This window comes from Nicotiana tabacum, chromosome 2 (assembly GCF_000715075.1).
Source record: "Nicotiana tabacum cultivar K326 chromosome 2, ASM71507v2, whole genome shotgun sequence".
In the NCBI taxonomy this organism is placed as follows: domain Eukaryota; kingdom Viridiplantae; phylum Streptophyta; class Magnoliopsida; order Solanales; family Solanaceae; genus Nicotiana; species Nicotiana tabacum.
The window spans coordinates 102,955,780-102,969,419 of NC_134081.1; the positions used below are offsets into that span (position 1 = coordinate 102,955,780).

The 13,640-nt window shown below is 37.4% G+C and overlaps 1 protein-coding gene across 1 annotated transcript in view; it reads right to left on the reverse strand.

The window, feature by feature from the left end:
- Positions 1-420: 420 nt before the first annotated feature.
- LOC107819268 (tyrosine aminotransferase-like) overlaps positions 421-13,640 on the reverse strand; it is a 28,449-nt gene continuing 15,229 nt past the window's right edge. The window contains exons 2-7 of the mRNA XM_075237019.1: positions 2,765-3,104; positions 2,463-2,681; positions 1,862-1,921; positions 1,395-1,550; positions 1,217-1,310; positions 421-896 (exon numbers count right to left, since the gene is read on the reverse strand). Of these exons, the coding sequence (XP_075093120.1) occupies positions 778-896; positions 1,217-1,310; positions 1,395-1,550; positions 1,862-1,921; positions 2,463-2,681; positions 2,765-3,104 (988 nt within the window). The 3' untranslated portion in view covers positions 421-777. The remainder of the gene's footprint in view (positions 897-1,216; positions 1,311-1,394; positions 1,551-1,861; positions 1,922-2,462; positions 2,682-2,764; positions 3,105-13,640) is intronic.

Genomic DNA, 13,640 nt, shown 5'->3' on the forward strand with positions numbered 1-13,640 from the left:
AAAAAATGTGAGATTTAAAAAAAAATTAAAGTTAAGTTAAAAAAAATATTTGAAAATTCAACTTGTGTTTGGATATACATTTTACTTGAAAAATATTATCGTTTTATAAGAGAAAAATATTGTTACTTGAAAAAGAGGTAAAAACCATTTTTTCAAATTTGAAACTCATCTTTAAAAATTCAGCTAAATGTATAACCAAACACTGATTTAAAAATACTTTTTGGAAAAGAGGAAAAGAAAAATATTATGTCCAAACGGCTCCTAAATCTGGTGTACTAGTCTATCGGATACAGAATCTTCTGTTTATTATAAAGATGTACTAGATAGAAAGAGTTAAGCACAGACAATGACTACTAAAGGAAAGCACGGACAGCAGATTAGCAGTAGTTGGCAATGCGAGTACGTTAATATTTCGATTAACAGTAAAGTGCATAATATATTTTTTGTCTCATATGTCTAACAAAATTTCAAAGACACTTGTTCTAGCTTAGCTAGTTAAAGGTAAACAAATGCTGTAAAGGAACATGAGGGGTATTCTGAAGCTGGAGTTTGGAGATCCTCCTCATAATGATATTGTCTATAGTACTTACTATCAGATACCATTCCGAATAGCATATTACATTCCTCTGATGATTCAAGGAAATTGTTGAAAATCTAAACTTATTTATGAGCTATCTTACACCATACAAGATCCAACTCAAGTAGTTGAAGATCACATTACCGATTCTTGGACTGAACCCTTAATACAGAGATATCAAGATTCCCTCTAAGAGTAGCTTATTGTTTTTTGGCATGCCTTTGATAGAAAGCATTTAGTCTCTTCAGGCCATCTTCCAGAGATGAAGGCTCACATACAAAGGTTATCCTGAGCCAATTCTTGAGTCCCACAGCAATACCTGCACCACATCTTATTATCAGATGTCTATACGACATAGCATCCCGCCAATTTGAGTGCAGGCGGCGAATTCATGCAGCTTTTGTCACATTCATATAATATATATGGTGATTTCGGTTCGTATTGCAGGAAATTTCTAAATTGGACCAAATTAAAGGCTTGTTTGGTAAAACAAAAAAATCAAATGACATTACTACCTATGAATACGAAAGCTCTAACGACTAAAAGCGTATGAGAAACCAAGAAAGAGGCATTTTATAAAACATGCTACTGTCTTTGACAGAGTTTGGTGCTTTATAAGAGAGTTGCTTGTTCTTTTACCTGGTAGAATTATCAAAGACTCCTCCTTAGCTAGCTTGAGACAGAAGTCCAAATCATCTTCAATGTCTGCTAGAAGGTTCAAATGAAGTTTGACCTACGGCGAAAAGACCTTCATTAGATATTGATTATATCTTCTAATCCCAAACTAACAGGTAATTAAGCTTCCATTTTCTCTTACCATCACAAACATAGATCCTTGAGGTTTACTTGGGCAAGTGATGCAAGGTATATCCTTGATTCTGTCGTAACAGATGTCTGCAGTTTCTCTTAGCATATTTGCTATTTTAGAGAAGAAATCATCTTTTGTATTCTGAATGATCTGAGGAATTGCTCCCTGTCAAAATAGGAACTATTAGGGGTGGGAATGGGTGGAGAAGAACAAAAGAAACCAGATACCTCAATAAGAAAAGTGGAAAATACATCTATACTAATAAGTTCTTAAATATCTATTCCATTTGCTTATAAACATAAAAACGTGAAATATGTAAAATAATACAAAGAGCTGTTAGACCAAAACAAACTTCATTCCTTTAGAACCTCCATTTCATATTTCAGGTGGAAAATACAGCAAGTGTGTGGCTAAAAGGAATAACAGACATTTGATTTTCAAAAGAAGGCAAGCAGAAGAGAGTATATAATGAAAACCTGAATAAAGGTTGCGGGGTCAGAAGATATATTGAGAAACCCCGTGATGGAATCTATGACCTGCAAATAAGAAAAGACAGAGTGACAACATGCAGACATTTTCCAAGATAAAACAATCTTATCCTCTCAATCAAAGAGATTATAAGATACGTGGAATAGAGCCCCCTAATCCCTATAACATACTTCTACATTTCTTTATACCCTAACCTACTTTTGATGGCACCAAGAACCTAACACAGATTACACCTTTTCTCATTTCTTTTATCACTAGCTCCATCGATTTTGATGCTAAAAGAATCTTCTTAGTTTTCCCTCATAGTTCCTTCCTCTTCCTCCTACAAGGGAATCCCGCTACCCCAACTCCCGACCCATAACAGATATCATTCACTCAAACACAGTCCTTTAACAAAAGCACAATAGAATCAAGTATAGGTCTTGGAACAGTCACCAGTAAAGTGACTTGCATCAACCTTTACGTTTGATTAATGTGTTTCTCGCTATAAAGCAAATTCTATGTCATTCTGTTTGAATTTTAGCATCAGAGAATCAAGTGTTGGTCTGATTAGTACAGGATGACCATCTTTCAAAGGAGAGTAAGTACCCCATGTTTTTTTAGTATGCCATTTGGATCATTTGTAACAAGCCAACCAAGTCGCCAACCAGGGACAATCCACCTCTTTGATATGGATCCAAGTGTAATAACAGGCGCAATCGATCCAAAGATTCCCATAGGCACAAATGGTTTGCTTCCAAAAGTGAGATGATCATAAACTTCATCAGCAATAACTAAAATTCCAAGCTTCCTTGCCATCTCTGCCACCTGAAGAAATTAAACCACTTTGTTACAATCATAATGACCCAAAGTATCAATATATTACTAGAGAAAACAATATGCATACATACCCCCTTCAAGTGGTGGTATGTGTAGACATTGCCGCACGGATTCCCAGGATTAATAATGACAATAGCCACAGTATTTTCATCTGCCAAAGACTCAACTGCATTAAGGTCCACCTCCCACTCACTTTCTGGGAGAAGATCAAAGTGACGCATTTCAAGATTGCAAAAAACAGCCCGTGCTTCATAATAAGGGAAACCAGGCCTCGGAAGTAGAATATTTGCATTTGGGCGTGCAAGAACATTCAAAATTACTTCAATTGCTTGAGTACATCCAATTGTCAGGTAAACATCATCAGGGGACAGCTTGTTTGGAAGATCTTGAGATAAGTATTCTGCTACAGCCCTTTTCAGAGAAAAAAAAATTTAATGAATTTTTCTGAATTTGAAGAAAATCAATGATGTTTCCGTGAATCAGTCAGTCATGCTCCTTTGGTTTGTTCAAAGAATGCTGATAGTTTTCTTGCTTAGGGGTAAATGTTTAAGTGTAGTAGCTGTATACTTGCGGTTGGGATTTTAAACTTGTATAGCTTAAAGAGGATGAATGAGAAATGGAGGGAAAATGAAATATTTGAGTTTTTCTTGGGAAATGGACATTGTTCCATATCGGAGGAAGAAAAAGCTTTTGATGGGTATATATATAATTGCTCTTCTTCTAACTCTTAAAGAGTTAAAGAAAAAGGCAAGCTTCGCGCCGTCGTCGCTCGCTCGGATTTGGATTTGGATTGATTAATTTTTTTGGACAAAATTCTTTTCAATTATTTAATTAATTAATTAAATAATTAGCGAAAAATTCAATCCGGAATAACCCATGACCCGCGACCCGGTTCGGTCAGGCCCGTTTTCTTTTTCGGATTATTTTAAATACATTTTTCCCGCAATATTTCAAACACCCCTTTTCCAACAGCCATGACTGTTTCTTAAAGGTTGCAAACCTTTTCAGAAACAATGCCAGCAACTCTATAAATAGAGTTTGAATCCCAGAATCTTTCCTTACAAAATTTTCTAAGCTTCTTCTTCTTCTTCTTCTTCTTCTGCACAAAAATTCCAGTGTGTTTTACAGCCTTCGAGTGGCTCGCTGTTCACCGGTGAGTTAAATCGTTCTATCCTGGGAGGATATATTTCAGCACCTCAGATACTTTAGGGGAATAATTTCCTTAAGGACACACTGTGTATTTAGTGGGCTCGATTTATTCCTATACTGTTTTTCTAGAATTTATTTCGTTAAACAAGTATTACTAACTTTCTGTTTTGTTTTTCCAGAAAGTTTAATTGTTTATTACAACAATACAGAATTATAACATTCTTAAGGAAATTAATTTTTTTATATTCTGTATTTTGTTTGTGGAGATTAAAACCTGTGTGGTTTTCTACTCCTTCTGAATTTTACTATTCTGATTTGAAGATATAAAAACTTGATCAAAGTATTGAAATTCGTAAAACGATTTGAAGAACATAAAAACTTCATCGTTTTTCTATGAAACAGTATATAAAAACTTTGGTTTTATTTAATATACATACTGTTTTTGTTAATAACAGTATTGTTTACTGTTCTGATTTTGCCATTAATTGAACTCTTCTGTTGTTTACAGTGAGAAATGGCAATTGATAACGGAAATTCTTCTGCGACTATTACGGCAACGACGATAGCCTCGTCAAGCCGGACTGCTGTTCCACCGGCAGAGAAACCGGGGAAATTTTTCGGAGCCAACTTCAAAGGATGGCAGCAAAGGGTGTTCTTCTGGCTTACCACACTTGGTATGCAGAAATTCACTAGTTAAGAACCTCCAGTGCCTGCTGCGGGCATGCCGGACAACGAGAAATTCATGATTGTTGAAGCGTGGAAGCAAGCAGATTTTCTTTGCAAAGGCTATATCTTAAGCGCTTTAGAGGATGACTTGTACAATGTGTACAGTGCGATGAATACTTCGAAAGAATTATGGGACGCACTTGAGAAGAAGTACAAGACTGAAGATGCATGCTTGAAGAAGTTCGTGGTTGCCAAGTTTCTAGGCTATAAAATGATAGACAGTAAAACTGTTGGAACCCAAGTTCAGGAGCTTCAACTTATTTTTCATGACCTTATTGCTGAAGGTATGGTCGTGAATGAAGCATTTCAAGTGGCTGCAATGATTGAAAAATTGCCTCCTTCGTGGAGAGATTTCAAGAACTATCTTAAGTACAAGCGCAAAGAAATGAAGTTGGAAGATCTTGTGATTCGTCTCAAGATTGAGGAAGACAACAAAACAGCCGAGAAGAAGTCTCGTGGAAATTCAACAATCATGGGAGCTAATATCGTTGAGGAGACTGCTCCAAAAAGTAAGAAGATAAAGAGGTCTTCTGGACAGACTAAGGAGCATAACAAAAAGAAATTCAAGGGCAGCTGCTACAATTGTGGAAAAATCGGTCACAAAGCCCCTGATTGTCATCTCCCGAAAAAGTATAAGAAGAAGGGACAGGCCAACATAGTGGAGAAAAATGATGACATTGATGATCTGTGTGCAATGCTTTCGGAATGCAACCTAGTTGGAAATCCGAAGGAGTGGTGGATTGACTCTGGAGCCACTCGACATGTTTGTGCTATCAAGGAAGCATTTGCTACTTACTCTACTGCTGGTCCCGAAGAAGAGCTTTCCATGGGAAATACTGCAACAGCCAAGATTGAAGGTTATGGGAAGATATTTCTGAAGATGACTTCCGGCAAGGTGTTAACGCTCAACAACGTTCTTCATGTTCCTACTATTAGGAAGAATTTAATTTCTACTTCTTTGCTTGTTAAGAATGGATTCAAATGTGTATTTGTTTCTGATAAATTTATTGTAAGCAAGAATGAAATGTATGTTGGAAAGGGCTACCTCACAGAGGGCCTCTTCAAACTAAATGTAATGGTTGTTGACAGTATGAATAAAATTGCAGCTTCTTCTTATTTATTGGAGTCAAATGATTTATGGCATATTCGTTTAGGACATGTCAATTACAAAATCTTGCGGAAATTAATTAATTTAGAAGTGTTGCCTAAATTCGAGTGTAATAAATCAAAATATCAAATATGTGTTGAGTCTAAGTTTGTAAAACATCCTTATAAGTCTATTGAAAGGAATTCAAATCCTTTAGACTTAATTCATACTGACATTTGTGATATGAAGTCGACACCATCTCGAGGTGGGAAAAAATATTTTATTACTTTTATTGACGACTGCACTCGATATTGTTATGTTTATTTGCTTAATAGTAAGGATGAAGCAATTAAAGCATTTAAGCAATACAAGAATGAAGTGGAGAATCAATTGAATAAAACGATCAAAATGATTAGAAGTGATAGGGGTGGAGAATATGAATTTCCATTTGCAGAAATATGTTCGGAATATGGAATTATCCATCAAACTACTGCACCTTACACACCTCAATCAAATGGAATTGCAGAAAGGAAAAATCAGACATTAAAGGAAATGATGAATTCTTTATTAATAAGTTCCGGATTACTACAGAGTTTGTGGGGCGAAGCTGTCCTTACAGCTAACCGAATACTCAACAGAGTACCCCCACAGCAAAACGCAATCTATTCCATATGAAAAATGGAAAGGAAGAAAACCCAACTTGAAATATTTCAAAGTGTGGGGGTGTCTGGCAAAGGTACAAGTTCCTTTACCTAAAAGGGTTAAAATCGGACCAAAAACTGTTGATTGCATTTTCATTGGATATGCTACAAACAGTAAAGCATGTCGGTTTTTGGTTCATAAATCCGATAATCCCGAAATTCACGTTAATACGGTAATAGAATCAGATAATGCTGAATTCTTTGAAAGCATCTATCCGTATAAAACTGAATGTGAGTCGTTAAGTGAAAGACTTAAACGACCTCGGGAAGAACCAAAGAAAAATACTCCAAGTATAGAAGATCCAAGGCGTAGCAAACGTCAAAGAACATCTACTTCCTTTGGACCAGATTTTGTGACATTCTTGCTTGAAAATGAGCCTCAAACTTTTAAAGCAGCTATGTCATCTTCTGATTCAGTATTTTGGAAAGAGGCAGTCAATAGTGAGATTCAATCAATTTTGGATAACCATACATGGGAATTGGTAGATCTTTCTCCGGGAAATAAGCCTTTAGGTTCGAAATGGATCTTTAAACGGAAAGTGAAAGCTGAATGCACTATTGACAAATATAAGGCAAGACTTGTTGTCAAATGTTATAGACAAAAGGAATGCCTTGATTACTTTGACACTTATTCGCCAGTAACGAGGATAACATCTATTAGGGTGTTAGTGGCACTAGCGGTCGTGTATGGTCTTTAAATCCATCAAATGGATGTTAAAACAGCTTTCTTAAATGGAGAATTAGAGGAAGAGATTTACATGGAACAACCTGAGGGTTTTGTGGTAACTGGTAAAGAAAAGAAAGTGTGCAAACTTGTTAAGTCGCTTTATGGACTTAAACAAGCACCCAAACAATGGCATGCCAAATTTGACCAAACAATGTTGGCACGTGGGTTTAAAATCAACGAGTGCGACAAATGTGTTTACATTAAAAACACTCCAGGTCATGAAGTCATTGTTTGTTTATATGTTGATGACATGTTGATAATGAGCAAAAACATGGCAGATATAAATGCTAATAAGTGCATGTTGGCTAGAAAATTCGATATGAAAGACTTAGGAGTTGCTGATGTGATCTTAGGAATCAGAATTCACAAAACTCCACAAGGTCTAGCATTATCACAGTCTCACTACATTGAAAAGGTACTTGACAAGTTCAAGTATTTGGATTTCAAAATTGCCAAGACTCCAATTGACGTGAGTTATGCACTTCAAAAGAATGAAGGTGAAAGTGACTCACAACTAGATTATGCAAGAGTATTGGGAAGTTTGATGTATATCATGAATTGTACACGACCAGATATAGCATGTGCTATTAGTAAACTGAGTCGGTTTACAAGTAATCCCAATCACATACATTGGATGGCAATGAAACGAGTTTTGGGGTATCTCAAACATACCCAAAATTATGCTTTGCATTATAACAAATATCCCTCCGTGATCGAGGGATATAGTGATGCAAATTGGATCACTGGATCATCTGAAGTTAAATCCACGAGTGGATATGTTTTCATAATTGGGGGTGGAGCAGTGTCTTGGAAATCATCCAAACAAACATGCATCGCCCGTTCTACAATGGAATCTGAATTCATAGCTTTAGGTAAGGCCGGTGAAGAAGCTGAATGGCTCCGGAATTTCTTGGAAGATATTCCATTTTGGACCAAACCTTTGGCACCTATTTGTATACATTGTGATAGTCAAGCGGCAATAGGCAGGGCAGGGAGCGTTATGTATAACGGAAAATCTCGTCATATACGACGGAGACACAATACCGTTAGACAACTACTCTCTAGTGGTGTTATCACAATTGACTACATAAAGTCAAGAGATAACGTGTCGGATCCACTTACAAAAGGCCTATCTAGAGAGGCAGTTGAAAGATCATCAAAGGAAATGGGGTTAAGGTCTAGGACAAGTCATCATGACAGTAACTCTACCTAGAAGACTGGAGATCCCACGAGCTAGGTTCAAAGAGATCAAACAAAGTTATGAATGACGGTTCAACATTGTCAAATAACTCAACCCATTCTCGTGATGAAGACAATGTTTAGAAATCGAGGTAAAGTATTAAGGCTTTTTGATGAGTCAACAAAGATTAAAGGTTTTTTAATGATTTGCTAAGTCTGGCAGGATATGACCAGATAGTGTGTCTATAGGATTACACGTTTAAAAATCACCTATGTGAGTGTGAAGTGTAAGCTGCTTCAAAGGGAATGAAAGTAAAGGCACATTCTCTAAGCACTCATGAAACCAGGCTGTGTTCATGGCTGAAACGAACACAACCGTGAGAACCATAGATGGTTAAGGATTGATTGTGTGACTTATGTTGTCTAGGTATACAAAAAATCTCGACGGTTCAAAGATATCAAATCTACCGATTGACCGAGTATATCCGATATAAGTTCACTACGGAAAGTTCAAAGGGAAACCTACTTATCCAGATGCAATTAATTCTTGCATGTAAAACACACATGCGTCCGTGCATTCCTTTATTTTATAGCCATTCCCCATTCATGTGGGGGATTGTTGGGATTTTAAGCTTGTGTAGCTTAAAGAGGGTGAATGAGAAATGGAGAAAAAATAAAATATTTGAGTTTCCCTTGGGAAAGGGACATTGTCCCATATCGGAGGAAGAAAAGGCTTTTGATGGGTATACATATAATTGCTCTTCTTCTAGCTCTTAAAGAGTTAAGAAAAAGGCAAGCCTCGCGCCGTTGTCGTTGTCGTAGTCGCTCGCTCGGCTCGGCTTCAGCTTTGGATTTGGATTTGGATTTGGTCAAAGATCGATTGATTGATTAATCTTTTTGGAGAAAATTCCTTTCAATTATTTAATTAATTAATTAAATAATTAAAGAAAAATTCAATCCGAAATAACCCATGACTCGTGACCCGGTTCGGTCAGGCCCGTTTTCTTTCCCGGATTATTTTAAATACATTTTTTTCGTAATATTTTAAACACTCCTTTTTCAACAGCCATGGCTGTTTCTGAAAGGTTGCAAACCTTTTCAAAAACAATGCCACCAACTCTATAAATAGAGTTTGAATCCCAGAATTATTCCTTACAAAATTTTCTGAGCTTCTTCTTCTTCTGCACAAAAATTTCAGTGTGTTTTACAGCCTTCGAGTGGCTCGATGTTCACCGGCATTTTGGTACCAACACTCCGGTGAGTTAAATCGTTCTATCCTGGGAGGATATAATCCAGCACCTCGGGTACTTGAGGGGAATAATTTTCTTAAGGACATACTGTGTACTCAGTGGGCTCGATTTATTCCTATACTATTTTTCTAGAATTTATTTCGTTAAACAAGTATTACTAACTTTCTGTTTTGTTTTTCCAGAAATTTTAATTGTTTATTACAGCAATACAGAATTATAACACTTGCTTCATAGTCTTGTATGCCGACAATGTAGATAGAACGTAGTAAGACTAATGTCTACAACCAATACATAGAGTTGCACGAGTGCAAGAACTATATGACAAAGGTGGAAGGCTCTCTGTCGAAAAAGACGGTGGACCATCCCAGGACGGATCTAGTAAGAGGGAAGGGGGTTCAATTGAATCCCCTTTGTCGAAAAATTGTACTGCACAAATCGGGTAAAAATGATTTTTTTTTTTTGGTTATACATAAACTGTTGAATTCCTTTTACATAGAATGAAACTTCTAATATAGCGGTAGAGGAGGTTTAGAAGTTGCTGTAAGTCACTAATTCAAATCTCAACTACGATATTCTAGTATTTTTTTTAAATCCCCTTATATAAATTACTGGCTTCGCCACTAGGACTAGCAAAAAAAAAAATGAAAGGAAATGTCATATAATGGGCCACTTACATTCTATTGAAGATTTGAGAGAAGCTCAGTGAAGATGAAGAAGAAAGGAATGAATGGGAAGGTTCTAGAGGGTGTTCTCCATTTGAGAGTAATCTGAGCTATGTTATTGCAAATCTTAAGAGTACAATGAGCTAATCCATATATATATACGCTCTACAATTAGTAACTAATCTAGAGCTGTATCTACACTTTACACTAGCCAATCCGATAATTAGTTATAACTAACTAACAGCCTACTTAACAAATTTAATCTCCTCTCGCGTGACTGGCACATGCTCGTTCCTTTCTTCAACACTCCCCCTCAAGCTAGATGGTACAAATAGGTTGAGCACCCCTAGCTTTCTCATTAGATATTCATGTTGTGATCTTCCCAGAGCCTGTGTAAGCAAGTATGCTTCCTGATCTTTTGACATCACATATCTTGTTTTAACAACTCCTTGCCGAATTCTTTCTCTGATGAAGTGCAAGTCTATTTCTATATGTTTTGTTTGTTTATGGAATATGGAATTTGCAACAATTTGGATTGCTGCTTTGCTATCATAGTGTAGCTCCACTGGTAATTCAACCTATGCACCCATTTCTTTACACAACCCTGTTAACCTTAGAATTTCTGAGACTACAGCAGCCATGCTCATGTACTCAGCTTTTGCTGAGCTTCTAGACATTGTGCACCGCTTCTTTGATTTCCAAGACACCAAGAAGTTTCCCCGCTTTATCACATATCCTGTCACGGACCTTCTGGACACTGGACATGATGCCTACTCAACATCACAAAAGGATGTGAGTCTTGGGGACTGCTTTGAGATCATTGGCAAACCCAGGCCTGGAGCCTCTTTTATGTAGCTCACAAGTCTTATTGCAGCCTCCATGTGTGACTTCTTTGGGTAATGCATGAACTGACTCAGCACATGAAATGCATAACAAATGTCTGGCCTTATCATGGTGAGGTACAACAGCTTCCCAACTAGTCTCTGGTATGGTCCTGCATCTCGAAGCTTCTCATCTTCTTTCAAATTCAAGTATTGATCATGTTTCATAGTGGTGAATCTCTGACTTTGATCCTACCAGTCCAAGGTCAGTGATCAATTCCATTGCAAAATTTCTTTGATTCATCAGTATCCCTTCTCTTGATCTTGTTATTTCAATTCCAAGAAAGAATTCCAGCTCCCCTAAGTCTTTGATCTTGAAGTTGCACTGCAATATAAACTTTGCCTCTGAAATTAGGCAATGATCATTCCCAGTTATGAGGAGATCATCCACATATACCAGGATGATTACTAGACTGGTCCCTTGTTTCTTTGTAATAAAGAATAATCAAAATGACTCTGCACAAACCCTGAGTTGATCAAAGCTTCAGTCAATTTCAAATTCCAGTGTCTTGAAGCTTGCTTCAATTCATAAAGGGATTTATACCGCCTACATACTTTCTCCCCCTGGCTGTGAAATCCGAAATCCCTGAGGCAGGCACATGTACACTTCTTCAGTGAGGTCACCTTGAAGAAATGTATTGTATACATCCATCTTATGCAAATTCCAGTTGTGTGATGTTGCTAAGGATAGGACCACTCTGACTGTTACCATTTTGATGACAGGAGAGATGGTCTCCTGGTAGTCAAGTCCTTCAATCTGATTGTATCCTTTTGTAACTAATCGAGCCTTGTATCTCTCAACCTCCCCATTGGCTCTATATTTTATTTTGAATACCCACTTGCAGCCAATAGGCACCTTTCCTGTTGGCAAATCTACTAAGGACCAGGTTTTATTTTCTTTGAGCCAGTCAACTCTTAGTTCAGGGCTTCAACCCACTTAGGGTCTGCTGATGGTTCCTCATAGCTCATAGGCTCCTTCAGGATGGTGATTTTGGAAAGATAAGATCTGCACTTGGTGGAAACACCATCATGGCTCAAGTAGTCATGCATTGGATACTTTCAAGAAGGTCTGGAAGTTGAGCTTGTCAATGACCCATTGCACACATAGTCCTGCATCCAGACAGGTTCCTTCACAGTCCTGCTTGACTTCCTGAGTTGATCTTTTGTATAGGAAGGGATGACTGCTTTTGAAGGTATTTCTCCTTGCTACTGTGCATCTTCAAAGGCTGGTAAAGGCATTTCTCCTTGCTATTGTGCATCTTCAAGGGCTTATGAAGATAATGGAGATGGTGTTTCTACAGTAGGTGAGGGATGCCTCATGAGAGAATGCATCTTTAGATGGAGGAGTTTGTGTAGGTGGATTATCAGTAATGTCAATAGGCATACCATGATTGATGGTGTCTGGTTCTATCACTCCATTGGGAAAAACCTACAACGTTTCTTCCTTTAAGAGTTGAAAAGGAAATATGTTCTCCATGAACTTCACATCCCTGCTCACAAAAAAAGTGTTAGTCAAGATATTATATAGCCTGTAGCCTTTCTGGGATGAAGAATATCCCATCAGAACAACTCAGATGGCCCTTGCTGTAAATTTATCTCCTCCTACCAGAAGTTTAGCAAAACAAAGACATCCTATGGTCCTCATATGCTGTAAGGATGGTGCTCTCCCATATATCATCTCAAAGGAGGACTTTCCTGAGAGCACTAATAAAGGAAGTGTATTAATTACATAAACTACTGCTTGCACACACTCTCCCTAGAACTTGAGAGGTAAATGACCTTGCATTCTAATTGCCCTAGCCACTTCTAGTATATATCGGTGTTTCCACCCCATTTTGTTGTGGGGAGTGTACACAGGAACTTTGGTGAATCATTCCATACGCTTGAGTCTTAACAAGTAAATCTATATCATCCTACTGTAATCATCTACTATAGTAAGGAAAGATTTGTATCCATTGTAAGTTACCACTGTATATGGACCCCATACATCTACATGAATCATCTCAAATGGTTTATTTGATCTACTTGTACTCTTTGGGAAGGGCAATCTTCCTTGTCTAGCTAGAGGACAGATTGTGCAATTCCTTGTTCTATCATTATTGGTCTTGAACTTCATGTTTGGAATTTTTTTCACCACTTTGTCTAGAGCATGCCCAAGTCTCCTATGCCACATTCCTAGATCCTCATATTTTATGGAATCACTATGTACTTGCACATTTGTATGCTTGACTTCATTCTTCTGATGTTGTAGAATGTATAAGCCATCAAGTTCCTTATCAATACCCTTCACTTTCCCATTGTGAAGGTCCTGCATGATCCAAAAGTCAGGATACAAAGACAGGAAGCATTGTAAGTCCCTTGTAAGTTTAGAGACAGACAATAAGTTGTATTTAAAATCTGGAATGTGGAGCACATTCCTAATGACACCACCTTCACCAATTTTACTTTCTCCAGTACAAGCAATAGCTAATGTAGTACCATCAGGTAGATAAACTTTAGATTCAAACTTTAGACTATCAGTGTTTATCTTGTCAAGTAATTTTCTGGTGTGAACCATGTGATTGGTTGCACCATAGTCTACTATC